This window comes from Chiroxiphia lanceolata, chromosome 4, assembly GCF_009829145.1.
Source record: "Chiroxiphia lanceolata isolate bChiLan1 chromosome 4, bChiLan1.pri, whole genome shotgun sequence".
Classification (NCBI taxonomy): Eukaryota; Metazoa; Chordata; class Aves; order Passeriformes; family Pipridae; genus Chiroxiphia; species Chiroxiphia lanceolata.
In genome coordinates this window covers 73,635,610-73,653,763 of record NC_045640.1, presented here as the reverse complement: position 1 = coordinate 73,653,763, position 18,154 = coordinate 73,635,610, and the positions used below count along the sequence as shown (strand labels likewise).

At 49.9% G+C, this 18,154-nt stretch overlaps 2 protein-coding genes across 3 annotated transcripts; both read right to left on the bottom strand.

The window, feature by feature from the left end:
* Positions 1-3,653: 3,653 nt before the first annotated feature.
* On the bottom strand, positions 3,654-7,752 carry RCHY1 (ring finger and CHY zinc finger domain containing 1). The gene is made up of 9 exons (XM_032687069.1): positions 7,623-7,752; positions 7,379-7,498; positions 6,546-6,661; positions 6,393-6,471; positions 6,098-6,142; positions 5,937-5,995; positions 5,573-5,599; positions 5,182-5,302; positions 3,654-4,981 (listed from the first exon to the last, which is right to left on the bottom strand). The coding sequence occupies exons 1-9, from the start codon at positions 7,707-7,709 to the stop codon at positions 4,853-4,855; spliced, it is 783 nt and encodes a 260-aa protein (XP_032542960.1). The 5' UTR covers positions 7,710-7,752; the 3' UTR covers positions 3,654-4,852.
* A 948-nt stretch (positions 7,753-8,700) lies between these two features.
* Positions 8,701-17,591, bottom strand: CDKL2 (cyclin dependent kinase like 2). Of its 2 annotated transcripts, XM_032687062.1 has the most exons (13): positions 17,271-17,578; positions 15,007-15,201; positions 14,576-14,754; positions 14,323-14,435; positions 14,007-14,146; positions 13,604-13,692; positions 12,991-13,117; positions 11,930-12,195; positions 11,661-11,751; positions 10,771-10,882; positions 10,563-10,669; positions 10,187-10,275; positions 8,701-9,719 (listed from the first exon to the last, which is right to left on the bottom strand). In XM_032687062.1, the coding sequence occupies exons 1-12, from the start codon at positions 17,436-17,438 to the stop codon at positions 10,216-10,218; spliced, it is 1,647 nt and encodes a 548-aa protein (XP_032542953.1). In that variant the 5' UTR covers positions 17,439-17,578; the 3' UTR covers positions 8,701-9,719; positions 10,187-10,215. The 2 variants fall into 2 exon arrangements, with proteins under 2 accessions (XP_032542953.1, XP_032542954.1); XM_032687063.1 differs by lacking the exon at positions 10,187-10,275 and having other exon boundaries at positions 17,271-17,591.
* Between the last annotated feature and the right edge of the window lie 563 nt (positions 17,592-18,154).

The following is an 18,154-nucleotide window of genomic DNA, read 5'->3' as shown; positions in this document are numbered from 1 at the left end:
TTTGTGTTCAGCTTTTAGTGTGTGAAGACTGTGGGTGGCTGATGGCAGGGCTGGTTTGGGAAGAGGATGCTCAGCCACTTCTCCCTCTGGCTAAATTCCCTGGCAGTGGAAAGCAGAGCCCTCGGACTGCGTGACCTTAATAAATAAACCGGCGCTAAATGACGCTGCAAACTTTTGGGGTGTCCCAGCACGGGCTGGCAAACAGGCTCTGCTGCTCGCCCTGACTCCTAAATGGAGCATCCTAGGAAACATCAAAAGCTTGGGGCGTTCCCATGATTGCTTCCTGCAGCAGATGCCTCATCTCCTGATTTCCATCAGAGTGTAATAAATGCGTCCGGCACCACAACAGCCACCTGGAAAGGTCGGGAGAAACAAGGGCAGCTCCTCCAAGCTCCGCTTGCCAAAGGGAAGTGCAATTATGCTGCATTTTCCTTTTCCTCCTGAGCCTTTTTTAGCCTGTTCAGTGGCCCATCCTTTCACCTCTGCTGTGAAGACTGAGTGTTCCTCGGCCTCTTTTAGTTCAAACTCGGCAGAAGCAGGAAATGGTCGTTGCACCTTCCAAATACAGCCAGTCTGGAAAACTCTTGGAGCTGGGAGCACACACAGGGCAGTGCAGGCTCCGAGGATGCTCAGGATGAGCAAAACTCCCTTTCACCTTTTGGGCACCCAAGAAGCGGCGAATTAGGCCACCTTGGTTAAAATAAAACACAAACTGAGTAAAAAAATCAGCACCCTTCTTCTCTTGAAGCAAATTGGGTGTCGTGACGCTGCGCTTCCCCTCCCCAAAACCCCACAGAAAAGGTTCTCCCTCACTCCTTGTGATCTACAGCTCATTATTGTCCAGCAACAGCAAAGAGCTGGCACTGAAAAAAAAAAAAGCCCTCCCCAAACTATTAAAAAAAATCACTCACTTTGCTCAAATGCTGCTGCTAAAATACATGAGGGAATAAAGGGAGAAGAAAAGCTGTCACCTTTACTTAAAAATACATAACCCCCAAGGGAATAAATTCCCTTTTCATGAAAGAGAACAGAAATGGGGTGTCAGCTTTCCTGCCTACAGTGCAAGGAAGAGGTTGTACATATTTTTGGGGGTATCCTATGGTGAAAACAGATTCCTTGGCTTCCCATAAGTGCCCAGGACCAGAAACCATCCCCAGTGCCCTTGTTCACAACGCAGCTGCCCTGTGACGTGGATAATGTGGACATGGATAACGTGTTTACATCTACAGGACTGTTTGCCAGCACGGGCCAAGGCACGGGACAGCCTAAAGAGTAACAGATGTATTTGCCAAGTGGAAAAAGCACTTTGTTTTGGGGGATGATGCCCTCAGAGGGAGGATGCCTGTGTTCCAGGCAAAGGCTGCAAACACCCCACATTCCCACCTCAGACCCTCTGGCTTATCCAGGGGTCCTTGTCCCACACTACTATAGCAGGGAAGAAGGGGAAAAGACAACCAGGACATGCTATAAAAAAGGCCCTTTTCCCTTCTCTTTTCAAAAACAATGATGCTAACCCTGCCACAGGCTTGTTTTATTTACAGAAATAGCAAACCCTCACTTTTCCCATAGGCTGCCCCAACTTCGGCTCGATGCCACCTCCTCTCAACTCCCCCTCCCTCCCTCCCTCCAACTCCCCCCGTTTTTGGCTCCATTTCACCTCGGAGATATTTTATTTATATAGGAAAAAAAAATAGTTCACATAGCTCCGTGCAGAACATCCCATTCCCCGACCTCGCGGGAGTCTGGCAGCAGCAGCGCTGCGGATGACGTGATCCCTCCCCAGGTCTCCTGCCTTGCCCTCGCCAGAGAGCTGCAGGCTGCTTTATCACTGCTTCCAGACTCCCTCTGGCCTCCCTAATTATGCCCTTGTTTTGCTCATTTGTGAGTATTCCCATACATCATCCACATGCTTCCAAGCGTCGTCTCCTCAGACTCTCGGCGGAATTACTGGAGTCAGGAGCAAGGGGTACTCCTGGCTGCAGCTCCCAGGAGCAATAAGGCTCGTTAGATAAAGGAACAGGTTCAGGTTTCAGAGATCCAACTCCAACTGGGACCATCAAGGAGCAAAAAGAAAGGAAACTGCCCCGTTTCCAGCGCGGAGGCCCCGGCACACCCCTGGGCTGAGCTTGGAGCTGCAGAGACAGATGCTCCCCTGCCCCTCTGAGATATAAATAGCACCACATGACCAGCCTTTCCCTAATTGCGTTCCTTCCACTTGGAAATTTAAAAACAGATGGCTCCTCCCCAGCCAAGCAGGGGCAAGACATCGGCCTTGGCACCGCGAAAGCCGTGGGAAGGGACGGCTGTCCGGGAGGAGACGGCTGTCCTGGAGGTTTAATAGGAAACACCCCCACTTCCACCCCAAATGATGTTACTGGAGCAACACAAACCCACACCAGAGTCACGAAACCAGCCCAAAATCGGGGATCTGCTTTCCCCATGGCTCCTGAGCCATGGCCCGGCACATTCCCATGGGATGAAGGGCTTGTCTGAGCCCCCTGGTCCTGCATTGCTCTGCTCACTGTGTCCATAAGTCCCTCTCCCGGGTTTCACATACTCCAGCAGGCCCTGGCTTTATTAATAGCTCCATGACCTTGTGTGTGCCTGCGGCCCTTGCGCCTGCCGGAACACCACATTTTTCCCACAAAAGGCAGCGATGGTCCCATCTGCTCCCGATTCTGCCCTTGCCTGGTGAGGCAGGCGGGATTCTGGGTGGCAGGCAGCGTGGGAGCTTCCCCACAGCTCCCACAGCCAAGCTGCCTTCATCCCAGGATCATCACCCCGCCCTGATCCGAGCATCCTTCCCGCTCCCGTCGTCGGCTGCATCTCCACGGGACAGGGCAGCAAAGCTCCGTGCGGCACCTTCCGTCCCATAAAGCAGTTCCTCGCCTGTCTTTATCTGCTCCATTTATCTTTGCCCCCTCAAAATGCCATTCCTTCTTTTGCTGTGCCATTTATTCCCTGGTAAAGGGAGTGGAGGGCTCAGTGCCAAGATAAACGTGTGGAACAGGGGTTCGGCTGGTGGCATCAGGTTCCTTCCCGCACTTTCCAGAGGCCAACACCAAAAGCAGGAGAGCAAAAGGCCAAGATCACCTGGATCCCACCCCCAAGAACCATTTTCCTTCCCAACACCAAAGTCCATCTGGGGAGGGAGCTGCTCTTCCAAAGCTCAGCTTGACCATACATTTCCTTTCAGCCTCCTCTTGTGGTTGGAATCCAAACAGGAATGTTTCCAGCTGGGATAAAATTAGCCTCCAGTGTAGCATCAAACCTGCTTGGTTGTGGACTTGACCAGCACAGTTTTACCACTAGTAAGACAAAGGCTACTTTGGCTACTGAGTTTTCTGGGATGACAACTCCTGCAGGCTGATAGGAGCCCCAGTGGGCTTACCTGGGAGCAGGTCTCCATCCCAGAAGGTGGTGGAGTCACCAAGTGCCAGCAGACATCCAGAGGGTGCTCCAAAGCAGCAGGAGTCTTGCTTCTACCACAAAAATACAAAAACACAGGAGCTGCTAAACCCACTTGCTTTTCCTAACGGCCGTCCCAGGCCTCACACATCCCCACATCCAACCATTTTTCAGCACTGAATCATGGTTTAAACTCAGCCTGGGAATTTCCAGGGAGTGCGGGTGTGAAAGGAGAGCACATCACACACAGTGTAATTCGTTTATTTTAATAGAGATGTTATTTTACATTTATTTATAGCAGTGAGAAAAGTGCTCCAGAAAAAGATACTCCGGTCAAGGCAAGCTACGACAGCTAACATCCAAATCCTAAATATTCCATACAGAAAGGGGCACTGTTGGATTAAGAAAAGCTCTTGTTTTACAACAGAACAAATACAAAAGGAGTAGTTGTAACACGAAGAGTAACTGAGCTTTTTTAATACCTTATTACTGTAAACTGTTTGCATGTGAAATGCACAGAAATCAAGAACTTTCTGTGACATTTAAGACTGCAAAACACCTCGGGCAGGATATCATATGCAGAAGGGCAGGTTTGGGGGGTTTATTTGCTTTTTTTTTTCCTTAAGGCAGTCAGCCCCCCTCCATTCTCTCCCCACAATGAAATTTACTGTTAAAAAAAAAACCAACAAAAATTGTTCCCTGCACTACTCAAGTGCCTCTGAATTCATGTTACTTCAGTGAACATCTCAGGCTCAGCCCGATGTCAAGGATGTGCTTCACTTTCAGGTACTTAAAATCAAAGTATCGAGCTGTGTACGTGTCTAAAACCCTACAACACCTTGGCCCTTCCCAGTGAACGAAGCAAAATGAGGGAGAAAGGGGGGTAAAAGTGACTGCAGCTGGTAAAGGAGCCTGAGTGAAGGGACAGCAGTAGGTCAGGACGGGTGTCCAGGGGAAAATGGGGGCCTTGCACCTTGGTTTTTTGGGCCCTTCGTCACGGCAGGCAGGGCAGCTTTGTTTTGAGGGAATTCTGTACACACAGGTGTCACCACATGAAGCCAAAGGACGCAATCCCTGCAAGCTCCCCCTCTCCAGCTGCTCCGAGGCCCTGGAACAAAGACGTCATCCCGAAGGAACACGCCGTCCTCGCGCGCGGCTCTGCGGATGTCAGCTTTATCCAAAAAAGCTGCTCTCAAAGCGACCCATTTTCCCCGGCAGCTGCAGCCCCAAGAGCTGCACCTCCACCTCCCCTCACCTTCAGCTGCCCCCAAAACATCTTCTGCTGCGTCAGCTGCTCATCACGCTGCTCTCCTCCTCAGCTCCCTCTTCCCTGACGCAGCCAAGGGCTCCTTGAACTTGGAACACATTTTTACTGACAAGTGTTGGGTTTTTCTGGGAAGCCTCTTTTGCACCAGAGTCTTCCTCATCCAGCCAAGTGTCCTGGTCACTGCTCCTCCAAGGGCAGCCGGCACCGTCCGTCCTGGGCAGTGTTGTAGGACTCACAGTTCTTGCACTTCATGCCCAGGAGATGGAACTGCACCGTGGAGCGGGCGTTGCAGTCATTGCAAAGGATCTGCACGGAGAAAAGAGAGGGAGAAGCTCTGGCATCAGGAATTATGAAATACTGTCAGCCTACACATGACATTTCTTTATGGTTCCCTACCCCTCAGGTTGACTTCTGATCCAGGACAACCTCCTAGTGCCCTCTACTGCCAGTAACTCCAAGGCACAGTTCCACCAAAACCAGGCACGGGTGCAAGGCTGATGTCTTACCTCCACCATCATGTTCTGGTACTCTGTGGGCATGGGAGTCTGTGCCACTTCGTTGTCCAGCTGGCGCCAGTACCTGGTCATATCTAACGCCGAGTGCATGCACAAAGGACACCTGTAACCTCTGGCAGGAAGGGGAAAAAAATGTCTAAATCAGAAGACGGAGCCAGGCCATGAAACAAATCCACCCAAAAGGATGAGTTTCATATTGTACCAGTCAAACAGACACCACGAAACAGGAAGTTCTTGCAAACGGAATTGGAATTTAAATGCCCTTTAATCCTTTAGGAATCGACTTTAAGTTACTTGGTACAGAACTGGCAACATGATCTTTGCCTCCTGGAGTAATATGTTTCGACTATGATAATATTGTAAGATGTTTAGAAATACTTACTCCTTCAGCATCTCGTCGTAACATGTTCTGAAAAGGAAACACAGCGAGCAGTTCAGTAAGAAGAATGCTGTTTTTTCTGACTGGTAACACTGACTTGGACTGAACACAGGAAAAAGGCACACAGCTATCCCCAAAGCAGAAGTTAAAAGTATCCCGAGGGCAAGTGAGAGGAAAGCTTCCCATCCTCAAAATTAACTGTGGAAGGAAGACAACCCTTCTAAAGAAAATATTTACCGGTGAAACAGACTGTCCCCACCAGGTGGGTCCCTTAGAAACCAGCTGTGAGCAGTTGATACAAAGTGCTGCTGAATAAACACCCCACACAAGGCAGCAGCTATTCCCCTTTCTCAGGTATCTGCTTTACCTGTGAAGAAGGTGACCACATGGCAGAACATGGGCTCCAACACGAGACGTGTGAATATCCTGTTTCAAGGCAAGTATCAGACAAAAGAGAAAACAATTAATTCAAACACAGTCAAAAATAGGGCCTCACAGTAATCCAAGAGATGAAAAGCAGCCGCTCACCTCCAAACATATCGGACAATCCTGCCTGGAGACATTTTCGATGCACTTTGTAAACGGAAAAGAGAAGAAAAAGTTATTCTGTTGTACAGATATCTGCATTTTTCTAAACTGTAAAGTTCCTACGTGTAAATTTCTTGTATTTTTAACTGGTGGCCTCTGTGCCGCTTTTAGGTGAATTCAGAGGAGCAGAACCCACTGCTCCCCCTGTTCCTGTGGCCTCAGATGGGGCTGAGGCCCAACCAGCTTCAGGGGTGTTATTTTTTTTAAGACGTGGAGTTAAGTGGCGTATTCTCACCTTGTGCTTCCCTCGGAGGCTCAGGCTTAGGCACAGATTGCACTTGGAACAGTGGAAGAAATCCTCCTTGGGGCCGATCCTGAGGAGGGAGGTTGTCAGGGCAGGGCCAGCTCCCCGAGGAGCCGGGGCCCGGCCGCCCACCCACCCACACACCTGCAGATGCCACACTCCTCACAGTGGTACTGCTTCTTGTCGCGGTCGAAGAGGTGGCAGATGTCGCAGTAGTACTCTCCAAAGAGGCTGTCACAGCCCTCGCAGCGCTGCTGGGCCTGAGGGGAGAGGAACAGCTGGAGATGGAGCGCTCCGACCAGTTCTGGGCGCCTCGGGACAAGAAGAGACACGGAGCTCCTGGAGCGGGTCCAGCGCAGAGCTGTGTAGGTGATTAAGGGACTGGAGCACCTCTGCTGCGAGGAAAGGCTGAGGGAACTGGGCCTGTTCAGCCGTGATAAGACGTGACTGAGGGGATCTGCAGTGGGCAGAAGCTGATGCACAGGAAGTGCCGCATGGACGTGAGGAAGAACAATCCTTCCCAGGTTTCCCTAGAGAGGGTGTGGAGTCTCCCTCACTGGAGACATTCCAGAGCCGCCTGGACACAATCCTGTGCCACGTGCTCAAGGATCACAGAATATCCTGAGCTGGAAGGGACCCACAAGGATCATGGAGTCCAACTCCTGGCCCTCCACAGGACTCCCCAACAATCCTACCATGTCCCTGAGAGCGTTGTCCAGACACTCGTGGCTTGGTGCCATGACCACTGCCCTGGGGAGCCTGTTCGGTGCCCGACCACCCTCTGGGGGAAAAAAACTTTTCCTGAGATCCAACCTAAACGTCCCCTGACACAGCTTCAGCCCGTAACCCTGCAGGAGCAGGGAGGTGGGCCCAGGCGATCCACTGCGGCCTCTTCCAACCGGCCCCGTCCCGCGCCCCTGCGATGCTGCGATCCCCTTCCCACCCCTCCCTCCCTCCCTCGCAGAAGAAGGACGCACCTTCTGCAGGAGGCGGCAGCGGATGCACTGCACCTCGGACACTCGGAAGCGGTCCAGCTGGTGCTCCTCGGCGCCGTCGTGGCACAGCCGGCACGGGTACAGCTTCCCGCAGCACGGCGCCTGGGAACGGAGGGGGCACGGCACGGATCAGGGTAGGGATCGGGGCACACACACACACACACACACACGCACACACGCACATAAACACACCCACTGCCCAGCCCAGCGCCCCCGGCTGACCCACCCGCAGCCGGCAGCCCCGGCGGTAGTGCTCGCATCCCTGCTCGCATCCCTGCCCGGCGGATCCCGGCTCTCCCCCCGCCGTGGCCATGGCCGTGCCCGCCGCCGCCGCCGCCCGGCCCCGCGCGCCCGCCCCTTCCGCTTCCGCTTCCGCTTCCTCACCGGCCGCTTCCGGGGCACGGCGGAGCCCTCGCGGCTTCCGAGTTGGCGGCCCCTGACCCTGAACATGAACCTTTGTGTTCTCCTGCCCGCTGAATCCCAACCGGCTCGGGTTGGGATCGCCCAGTCCGAGCCCCCGCCGCCAAGGCAGGGTCACCCCGGAGCAGGCGGCACAGGGACGCGTCCGGGTGGGTTGGGAACGTCTCCGGAGAGGGAGACTCCACGACGAAATCACAGGATGTTCTGAGGTGGAAAGGACCCCAAGCCTGGCAGAGCTCAAGGAGCGTTTGGACAACGCTCTCAGGCTCGTGTGGGTGTCCTGTAGGGCCAGGAGATGGACTCGATGGTCGTTGTGGGTGCTCTCTCACTCAGAATATCCTGTGATTCTTCCCGATGTTGAGGTGGAATTTCTTGTGGTTTAGTTTAGCCTTTGCTCCCCGTTCTGTTGCTGGGTACCACTCAGGAGAGTCTGACACGGTCTGCTTGACACCATCTGCTTCACACCTGCCTTTGAAGCAATTGTATGGACTGATGAGACCCCCTCAGTCTTCTCCAGACTTAAACAGGCCCAGCTCCTGCAGTCTCTCCTCCTCATCTCTGTGGCTTCTGCTGGATCCTCTCCAGTAGCTCCTTATCTTTCCTGAACTGGAGACCAGAGTCAGACACAGCACTCCAGGTGTGACCTCGCTAGGGCAGAACAGAGGGAGAGGATCACCTCCCTCGACCTGCTGGCCACATTCTTCCCAATGCAAACCCTTCCCCTTAAACCCGTCTTTCTCTCTCTCCACTCCCCTCCCACAACTCCCCCTGCAAAAAAACACTCTCCCTGCCCAAAACCTTCTTTTTCCCCTCTGTATTTGCCCATGGCTGCCTGACTGACTGCTGTGGCCAGCTGGGAGCATCCACTATAGGGAAAGCAGGCCTGGAATTGGAACATCCTTTTATTTACAAATGAAATGTACATGTCAAGACAGAGCATAGCCACAAATCCCTAAATACCATTAGTTCAGATGATATTTCTACCATGATCCATCAATAGGAAAGGCTGTATTTTGTGGAAAAATAAGCTCCAAAGTTAATGACACCGTGTGAGTTGTGACAGCTGACGGAAAACAGAGTTGTGAGCAGCACAGGGACAGCACAGAACTGACCAGAGACAAACTGAGGGCAGATAAGCAAAAATGGGTTTCCAAACAGTCATGAGATAAAACCAGTCAAGTTTTACACGTCCCTTTCCCCCAGGGACCTAAAGGAATGATGACTTCAGTTACTGAGCCGTTTCACATGGCACAGCTCAGTATTCCACAATGATATTCCTTTCTGCACCATTAACAACAGCCAGACAACAGGCCCAGTGAAACGACCCAAAAAAACCCGCCTGAACACGGGGTCAGAGGTGGGAAGGGAAAAGGAACCTAACACAAAGTGACACGTGCATTAGCAAGGGTTTCAAAGGAACAACTGTGAAGACTTGCACATTTAAACGTTGTATTTCTTACACAAACATTTTCTTCAATGTCAAGGCGAAAGTGCTTTCCGGTCCAGATCAGGCAGCCCACCAAAATATGACAATTTCAGCAGCTGCTCTCGTCACTATTCATTAAAAAGAAACCCCTGATGCGGGCAGCAGTTAGGCAAGAGAAAGCCCAGCTTCCTCAGAAATCCTCCAAGCCAGCTCCTGCCCTTGTCACACACCAACAACCACTGCTTTCCTCAGACAAGGCCTGGCCCTAGGCCAGAAAGCCACCACATCTCAGGGGCTCTTTGCATGCAAGAAATCCAGCAGCAATGGCAGTGCGAGCTCCGTCCTCGGCCCGGACCCGAGGCACTTCCATGGCAGTCCACTGTGCCAACAGCAGTAAGGGATCCTCCTCTCGCCTGCAGAGACCCGGCAGCTTTAGCCCCTGGAAACTCAGATGGGTTGTTCCCACTGTTCAGTCACCTGTATCAAGAGGAGAAAAGCAGAATGACATTCCAGGCAGGCTAGCAAAACCACGGAGGTGCTCCCCGGTGACAGGCTTCCTTTATTTTGATTCGTTACGCATCCTTACCTTGCTGAAGCTGTGCACTCACACCTCTGTGCTTCACAGATCAGACAACTCGAGTTGGTTTTACCCCTCCTCACATGCAGGCAGCCAGTTTCCCCTTTTTTTGTTGTTCTATCAGCTTGCCCAACCCCAACTTCGTGAGCTGCTTCATTTCCAACACCAATGCCCAACCCCTCATCTCAGGAAAATGATTTGCCTGGCACAGCAAGCTGTGTACTGCCCTCAGTAAGAAGTCTGTCAGAGCTACATGTCCTGAGCAAGACAAAAGAATTTTTCCTACTGTACTTCCCAGCTAGGTAAGTGTTCATGGAACTATCCCTTTGGAAGCCATCGGGAGGCTACAGCAGAAATTAAAGCCCACCTTTTACAGGCAGGATCTTTTCCCTAAGGCTAGTGTTCAACTCTGGGGAAGCTGGCTTCTGATGCATCTGGCATCAAGGTCCCTGACTGCTGTAAATTGGAAAAGAAAGAGACAGGATCAATTTGCAAGTGTAGGATCAATAGAGAGAACCACCACAAACCACCTCCTAGGGATGCATGCAACGCCAACTTAAAACAAATCCGTCCTTCGGTCAAATCAGACTTCCAAAATGCTCCCCCAGCATAAGGCACTTAAGACCCTAAGGCAAATTCAGCTCCTGCTGAGAGTCACGCTGGAAATCCCTGGGCTGTGCTGCTGAGAAAGTCACAAACCAAACAAATGCAGAGCAACACAAACCATTTTATTGCTTTGATACCTGCTGCGAGGACAGGCTCGAGTTATGAAGGTCGATAGCGGCGAGGGAGGGGACTCGGGACTCTGGAACTGTTTTATTTTCCTTCTTCAGGAATCTGGGATGCCACGCTGCAAAACACATCCAAGGCACGCAGTGTGAAGTAAAAACAAGAGCTGACTGCCACTTATTTAGTACCCAGGTTTTATTTAGAGGACATCAAAGCTCCTACCTTCCACTCCTCTCAGCTCGGGGAGGTGATTTAGTTCTGGCAAACGCACATCTGTCTTGGAGAATTCCCATTTTTTCCTATTCGCCTGAAGGATGTTTTTTTCATTAGTAACCTGTAATCAAGGGCATAAGGACAAGCTCATGAAAACACAGGAAAAAAATGATGCTATTTTCAAGGTTAAAAAAAGCATCAGCCCAGCAGTGTTCTGCTGTAGCTGGAATTTGTACAAGAAGAGGCTCTGATGTGTATGAAGGAGTTCACCTGCTCAAGGCTCATTTATGCACTATAAACAATGGAAAAGCAGCAGCAAAAATAAAAACAATCATCTAAGTGAGGCTGCTTTCTGAGAGATAAAGTGCACCACTTGGAGAATGGCTGGGATTAGTTATCTGGAAAAAAGCAAACATTCCTTGCTGGCATAGAAAGAATCGTGCCTAGGTGGAGAGAGCAGTGGAAAACTTTCCATTCCACTTGTTTTCCTTATCAATTTTTAATGCATTTATGACATGACTAAATAAGGCCCTGACTGCACTAAATCCAACCCCTCACTTCTGCTTCAGTACCACAGCACACATGGTCTGCTTTTCCTGACCAGGCAGGAGGCCATGGATATACTCCAGATCTCACAGATATCCTGTGCTGGACTGCTTCCAGCATTAAAAGTTGTTTTTTGACACAAAGTATGTTTTATGTAAGATAACTATTAGCGAAGGATAACAAACAACAAACCTGTAGGAAAAAAAAGGGGCAAAGAAAAGAGTATTTCTAGATGGGAGCAATGGTGAAGGATGGAACAGATGGAATTCTTGACAATTAAACGCGTAATTGGGGCCTGAATTTTACTTTTATTTTATTTTTGCTTTGCCAAAGGGGAAAGACAGGCGACTCACCGGTGTCAGGCTGACGCTGTAGTGGCCTGCTGGAGAAGGCCTCTGCTGCTTTAGCAGTGGGTTCAAGTATTTTTTACTCTTTTCATCAAGTCTGTAATCACAAATGCCCCAAACTCTGTGTTAATTCAGGTAACGCAGCGAACCATAAAAACAACAAGCGCAAGATATCCCAAAGTGACATTCCCACATCATCACCCTGCGCCTCTCTCGGGACATCACAGTCCCTCAGCAACAGGGATGATGGAGCTCTCCCAGCTCTGCTCCCATACCTGTAATTAAGGCTCCCAGGCACGGGGCCCATCCCAAAGGTAGGAGAAAAGTTCTGGTTGATGGGAGGGATCACTATGCCCGTGTTCTTGGCGTAGTCCAAGCTGCTGCTGGAATCCTTCAGGCTGGTCTGAGGGCTGATTTTGAAGGGGTTGACGGCGCTGTCGTAGAGGAAGCTCAGGTTGGAGGATCGGTCTGTTTTCTCTGCATCGGCTTTAGAGCGCTTCGTCTTCAACAGCTTCTCCTCTCTGCTCCTTGGGCCAAAATCCTGTTTGGGAAGATAAAGCATCACCTTTCCCTTCCTGTCATGTTAAAAAAGCAGCTTGCAGCAGCGCATACGGGGGGACACAAAAAAAAAAAAAAAAAAGTCAAAAGCCTAAACGTGCACGATTCCGCAAGGATCTGATGGAGATGGAATTGTTTTTATTAGAAAACCTCTGGTTTCCATCAAACAGGAGGAAACTTGTCAGGGTTCCAGCACCCTCTGTAAATAAAGTCATTTCAGAACGGAATCAGGAACGATGGAGGAAGAGCAGCCACATCCTGTGCCACTTCCAAAGAAATTAAATAAAAATTGAGCCCAAAGTCACCTCAAAGTCATTCTGAAGCCTCCTTAGTACCCAACTGTAAACAAAATATTTCATTTTTAATTTTTTAACTATTTTAATTTTTTTAATTTTTGATTTTTAATTTTTTAATTTTTAATTTTTTAACTTTTTAATTTTTTTACTTTTTAATTTTTTAAATTTTAATTTTTTTTTAATTTTTAATTTGGAGACAGGGCTTTAAAACAGGTAAACAGCAGCACAGAGCACGTTTCCATGATTCAACATGGCTTTTGTTTCCCAACTGTTTCTCCCTTCAGCTCTGTACTGCCAGGAACTGCATCACCATGTAGTTCACCTGCAAGGGACTGGCCAAAGATCCACCTGCAGGCTCCCATGCCATTTGTTATGAATTTTAACTGCTACACACACATTTATATAATGATTTTAAAACATGGAAAAAAAAAAAAAAAAGCCAAAATACGGTTTTGGAAAAAAAAAAAAAAAGATGGACCAACCTGGACACTGAATAATTTTCTTTCTTCTAAAACATCATCTTTCTCCCTTTTGCTGACTTTGGATTTTTTTTGTAACTGACGGTCTCTGGCATCTTTCTGGATCTTTAACTTAAGTTCCTCAGTAAACCTACATTCCAAATAAAGATAAAGAAAAAAAAATAAATGAAAGGGCTTCTGGTAAACTGAACACCATCATCAGTTGTTCAGCCCAGGCCCCCACAGACTTTTAAGCAATCAAACAAACCATGCTTTCTGACTAGTGGGAAGCTAAATATGACGTATACATTAAAATAAATAAAATCTGAAGCACACAGTTTTCACACTGCAGCAATAAAGGTGCTTGTATCCCAGTCTGGAGTAGATGCAGAGAGTGAATACAGTGTTAGACTGTACTGCCCAAAATGCTGTGACACTGGGGAATTAATGTCACAACACGGTGAACGTGCCACTGCAACGTGTTCCCTTCCAACTCTTCTCCTATTTCCAGGAAGGCCAAACCTAAACAAGCCCAAGACATTTGGCAGCTGTCAGCTCTGCAAAGCCAGCATGCCACCCAAGAGCACCACTGCTTCACCTCCTGAGGCTGCTCTGAGCAAGAAATGAGCTGCTTTACCTCTCAGCAAACCCGTCCTGGTTAAAGAAATCGTGCTGCAAGAGTTCGGCGCAGGACGGTCTTTTGTCTGGGTCGATCTGCAAACACTCCTGTCAAAACAATGTGAACGTGAGAAATCAGGGATGAAACCAAGGCTTTAGCCTGCCTGAGAGAGGGCAAGAACAAGGCTCCTCCCTGGAGGATCTGCAGCGATCCCTTTGGCTTGGGACATGAGGGCTGAGTGCCCCCTGTCACCCAGGACTGTGATATCCTCACAGCCCTCACTAAGCCGCCAATCCAAGCAGTTGCTGGCTGGCTGCATGGGGAGCTGAGAGAAAGGCACTTTAATAGCCCTGTACTCATCTGCACAAGGTGAAGGACAAGTAAACAGAGAAACGTTCGTGGGAACCAATCAGTTAATTACCTTGGCTAAATCCAGCACGGCAGCAGAGAGCTTGGGATAGCGTTTGTCCAGAGATTCCACCTCCTTCACCTCAGGCAGCCTCATGCCAGCAAAGAGGGGATTTTTATAGAACAACTCTTGGTGCCTTGGAATTAAATTACCTGGAGTCACACAAACCAAGCAGCCACATGGAAAAAAATAGAGGACAGTGAAAGATTTGAGAGGCTGAAATACCGGGTCAGCATTACTGTGAGGCTACAGTCTGGGTTGTTCCTTTCCCACCCTTCAAGACAAATTTGATCCCTTCATCCCTGAGCAGGCACTAGGCTGTTCTTACCCAGGCATTTGGTGATATGGTAGAGCTGGTCAATGTCTGAATCTCCAGGGAAAAGGGGCTCTCCTGTAAGCATTTCTGTTATCAGGGAGCCAATAGCCCACACGTCCACAGCCCTGGGAATAAAAACAACACCATCCCGGCTCAGCACGGCTTCATTCGTTGCTTTGTTCCAAAGGGCTGAGCCAGTGGAGAAGATGGAGCACTCCTTCCCCTGCTCCCCACAACCCTTCCCAGCCTCACAGGCCAGACTTACTTGCCATACTTGCTGTCTCCCACCAGCAGCTCCGGAGCTCTGTACCACCGGGTCGCCACGTACTCCGTGTAAACTTCCCCGGAAGCTGCCAAGGGACGGGCAAATCCGAAGTCGCAAAGCTTCACAACTCCCGACTGGGAAACCAGGATGTTCTCTGGCTTGATATCCCGATGGATTATCTGCACAGGGGAAAGCAAATCAAGACAAATTCCCCACTTGTACGCAGCAAACCGACTGGCTCAGCAAAAACCGCAGGTTTCTCACACTCGGGTAGAAAATTACAGAACCCCTAATTTCAGAAACATTTATTTTACGTATCTCTCTCCCTTTTCAGCCAAAGCTTTGTTTCTGTAAGTTTTAATATATCCCTGAATATATGCTTCTGTATCTATTTATTTTTACTGCTGAGCTGATTCCTTGCACGTACTTACATTATGACTGTGACAAAAGGCAATTCCTCTGGTAATCTGGAATAAGTATTTCCGAACCCTGTCGTAGTCCAGGCCGTTGGGAGAAGCCTCCAGGTCATCGAGCACCGTGTGATCCACAAATTCAAACACCAGATACCACCGTTTCTTCCTCTTGCACACCTCCAGCAGGTTCACCAGATTCTCATGCCTGAGTTGCTGTGATAAAACAGGGAATATTTAGCGAGAGCTGGATGGTTTATAACAGGAAAGAGTGGAGACTTTTAACTCCAGCCCAGCTGGGACTTTGCCAAAAAACGCAACTTAAATAAAAAGTGAGGGGGGAGGGGGAAGGGAACTGTATTTTCCAGTTATTTTGTCATCACATTCTGACCAGACCCACCCCCCAATTTGCTACACCCCCAAGAATCCCCCTCCAATTTGTTACACATTGATCCCACACCAACACAACAGGCCACACTCCAGTGCACAGTTATTTATTAGCTGAAGCCTGGCAGGGAAATATCACCAGAGGCTGCCTGGAGGTAGCACCGGAGCCCAGGGATGTGACTGAGGGAGATGAAAAAGGACTGCAGAGCACGGGGAATTGAAGGGGAAGCTCTGCCAGTCGAGAGGCAGTGCCAGCCAACCTGCACCTGGGTCTGCCCAGATTACTTGGAAGGTCTGAAAAAGAGAAGAATTTTAAAAGGATGAACTCTCTTCTCAGGAATTGTTTATTCCCAGTACAGGAGACCTGAAGAGGCTTTGCTGTTTTCAGCTGCGGTTAAATTTTCTGCCCAAACTCCAGAACGAGAAAAGAGAAAAGAAAGATGAATAAATAAAATCAGGTTCACAAAGAGCAAGGGAAGAAACTACAAACAGACTGAATCTCCAGGTATTTGCTTTCACTGTGAGAGGCCACCCTTACAGAGCTATATATGGAAGTGTTCCCCTTGCTAAGATTCCACTTACCCAGGAAAACAAGTTAATTCCCAACACACCTGGGAGGTGCTACGTGCTCTGACTCAGTGACTCAGCAACGGATCAGGAACAATCCAGACTCACACAGATCCACTTGAAAAGTGTTTGAGGGGATAATGCCTAGAGCTGCTGGATGTGCCTCAAGCTCCAGCACATACATCTCTAAGATTCTGCAGTTCTTGCAGTGATGGCAAACATCACTTTTTTTCCCTTCAGAGCACAGGGACTATGTAATCTGGCAGATTTAGGAAGACACTTGTGGCAGCTAAGAGGGCAGGACATAGGGAATACTTTGCCAGTATTCCCACCTCTGCAAGTCCCCACATCAGAGGAAAAACCTGGATGCACTCCAAGTGTAATAAGGCTTTCCTTCATTTCTTCACCAGACACAGGTATGTCCCAACGTTTAAAATTCCCACCCTCCATTAGACCAGGTTGCTCCAAGCTCCATCCAACCTGGCCTTTAAACACTCCCAGGGATGGGGCAGCCACAGCTTCTCTGGGCAACCTGTGCCAGGGCCTCATCCCCCTCACCGGGAAGAATTTCCTACTAATATCCAATCTAAACCTACTTTCTTCTAGTTTGAATCCATCCCCCCCTGTCCTGTCACTACAATACCGATACCAGGCAAATCCCACACTCTAACAGCAAAGGATTACATGTGGATTGGTAAGGTTCAGGGAATCTGATACCTGTCCTCCTCCAGCCTTTCACCTGGCAGGAAAGTGCCACGAATAAAAGAAAATAAAGGAAAACTTTCCTAGAAGCATTCTTCCGTATCAGGTGACACCGGCACCCCCCAGTCTGGTTAGTGTCACACAGGCAGGTCACCATTCGCCTGCAGGTGTTAAAAGCTCGGCTTTCTTTCATTTTCGGCTGATTCGCAGCAGCCAGAACAAGAATTCGGGACAAAACAGGGGAGTCGCAGTTACCACCAGGAGGCAACAGAGACCTCGAGCTTTTCCCCCGCTGAACGCCGGGCACATAAACAAGACTTTTCCAATCCAGGATTCGCCGGGTGAATATCCAGCACGGCACCCAGGCAAAGGGGAAAGCAGCTCTTGCAAGGCTACGACGCAAAAGGGAAATACAAACAGGGCCAAACCGAGCCTCTTTCGGCTTGGATTTCGTTAGTAAATACTCCGTAAGCGATGACCAGAAGCTGACAAGAACGCTGCGCTGCGACAAAAAAAAAGCCGAACGAGTCCGGACGAGGGGCTGAACGCGAGGCCACGAGTTTAAAGCAGAAAACCCTTAAAATTTTTAAACACGAGGCCATTACGAAGGGCCCCCCCGGGCGCCCCACCTTGAGCAGCTTGATCTCCCTCACGGCGATCTTCCTCACCGCCGCGTCGTCCTCGCTCTCCAGGAACTTCTTGACGGCCACGATCTGCCCGCTCTCCCTGTTCCTGCACTTGGTCACCACCCCGTAGCTGCCTTCCCCCACCAGCCCCAGCACCTGGTACTTCTCCATGGCCGGAGGGACCCGTCTGGAGGGCCCGGACCCGGCTGGAGAGGCCGGACCGGGATGCAGCGACTGGACCGGGATGGAGGGACCCGGGATGGCCTCGGCCGCCGGTCCAGCGCGGCGTCGCCGGGCCAACGGCCCGCCGTAAAGCGCAGCCGCGCCCCGCCTGTCGCAAAAGCCTGCGTGGAAACTTGCTTGGCTTACAAAGAGTAAAAAAAAAGAAAACGGGCCTTATAAAATATTATAAATATAAAACGTTATAAAGCTTGCTTGCATAAAGCCCGTAAGGCACGTAAAGGAGAAATGGCTAAAGCAACCTTGCACTTTTGCGCAGAGCGCTGCGTTAAAAGGCAGCCTGAAAAATACTGACTATTCCCCGTGTGCTGCTGGGAGGCCGCTGATGTTGCCAAGGATGCGGCCATGGAAAAGGCGGAATAATTTGCTTTTAGATTTAGATGTCTGTGCCAGTGCCCTTGCTGTGTGTTTTATCTTAAAAAGACGGCAGTTTCTGCACATACTACCTGCAACTTAGCACCAGGCACGAACCCTTCAGGAGGGAGGAAAGCTGAAGCATCCCTGTGCGTTTACTGATGGAGACTTCATCCAAGATATTCTTAATCCAACTTCCTCTTGTTCTTTCCATCCAGCCACGGATGTAGCAGCACGTGATGGTCTTCTGCTCACAGTGACTTGTCTTGCCCTGGACAGGAGTGGCACGGCAG

Bases quoted from the DNA above. Each gene is read 5' to 3' on its own strand.
- RCHY1 (XM_032687069.1), bottom strand. From the start codon at position 7,709: ATGGCCACGGCGGGGGGAGAGCCGGGATCCGCCGGGCAGGGATGCGAG. The intron at 7,499-7,622 runs GTGGGTCAGCCG...CTCCGTTCCCAG, and splicing joins GCCGGGGCTGCCGGCTGCGG to GCGCCGTGCTGCGGGAAGCT. The intron at 5,303-5,572 runs GTAAGTATTTCT...CCTTCCTGCCAG, and splicing joins TACGACGAGATGCTGAAGGA to AGGTTACAGGTGTCCTTTGT.
- CDKL2 (XM_032687062.1), bottom strand. From the start codon at position 17,438: ATGGAGAAGTACCAGGTGCTGGGGCTGGTGGGGGAAGGCAGCTACGGG. The intron at 12,196-12,990 runs GTTGGTCCATCT...CTTCCCAAACAG, and splicing joins GAAAATTATTCAGTGTCCAG to GATTTTGGCCCAAGGAGCAG. The intron at 10,276-10,562 runs GTATCAAAGCAA...TCCAATTTACAG, and splicing joins CGAGCCTGTCCTCGCAGCAG to CAGTCAGGGACCTTGATGCC.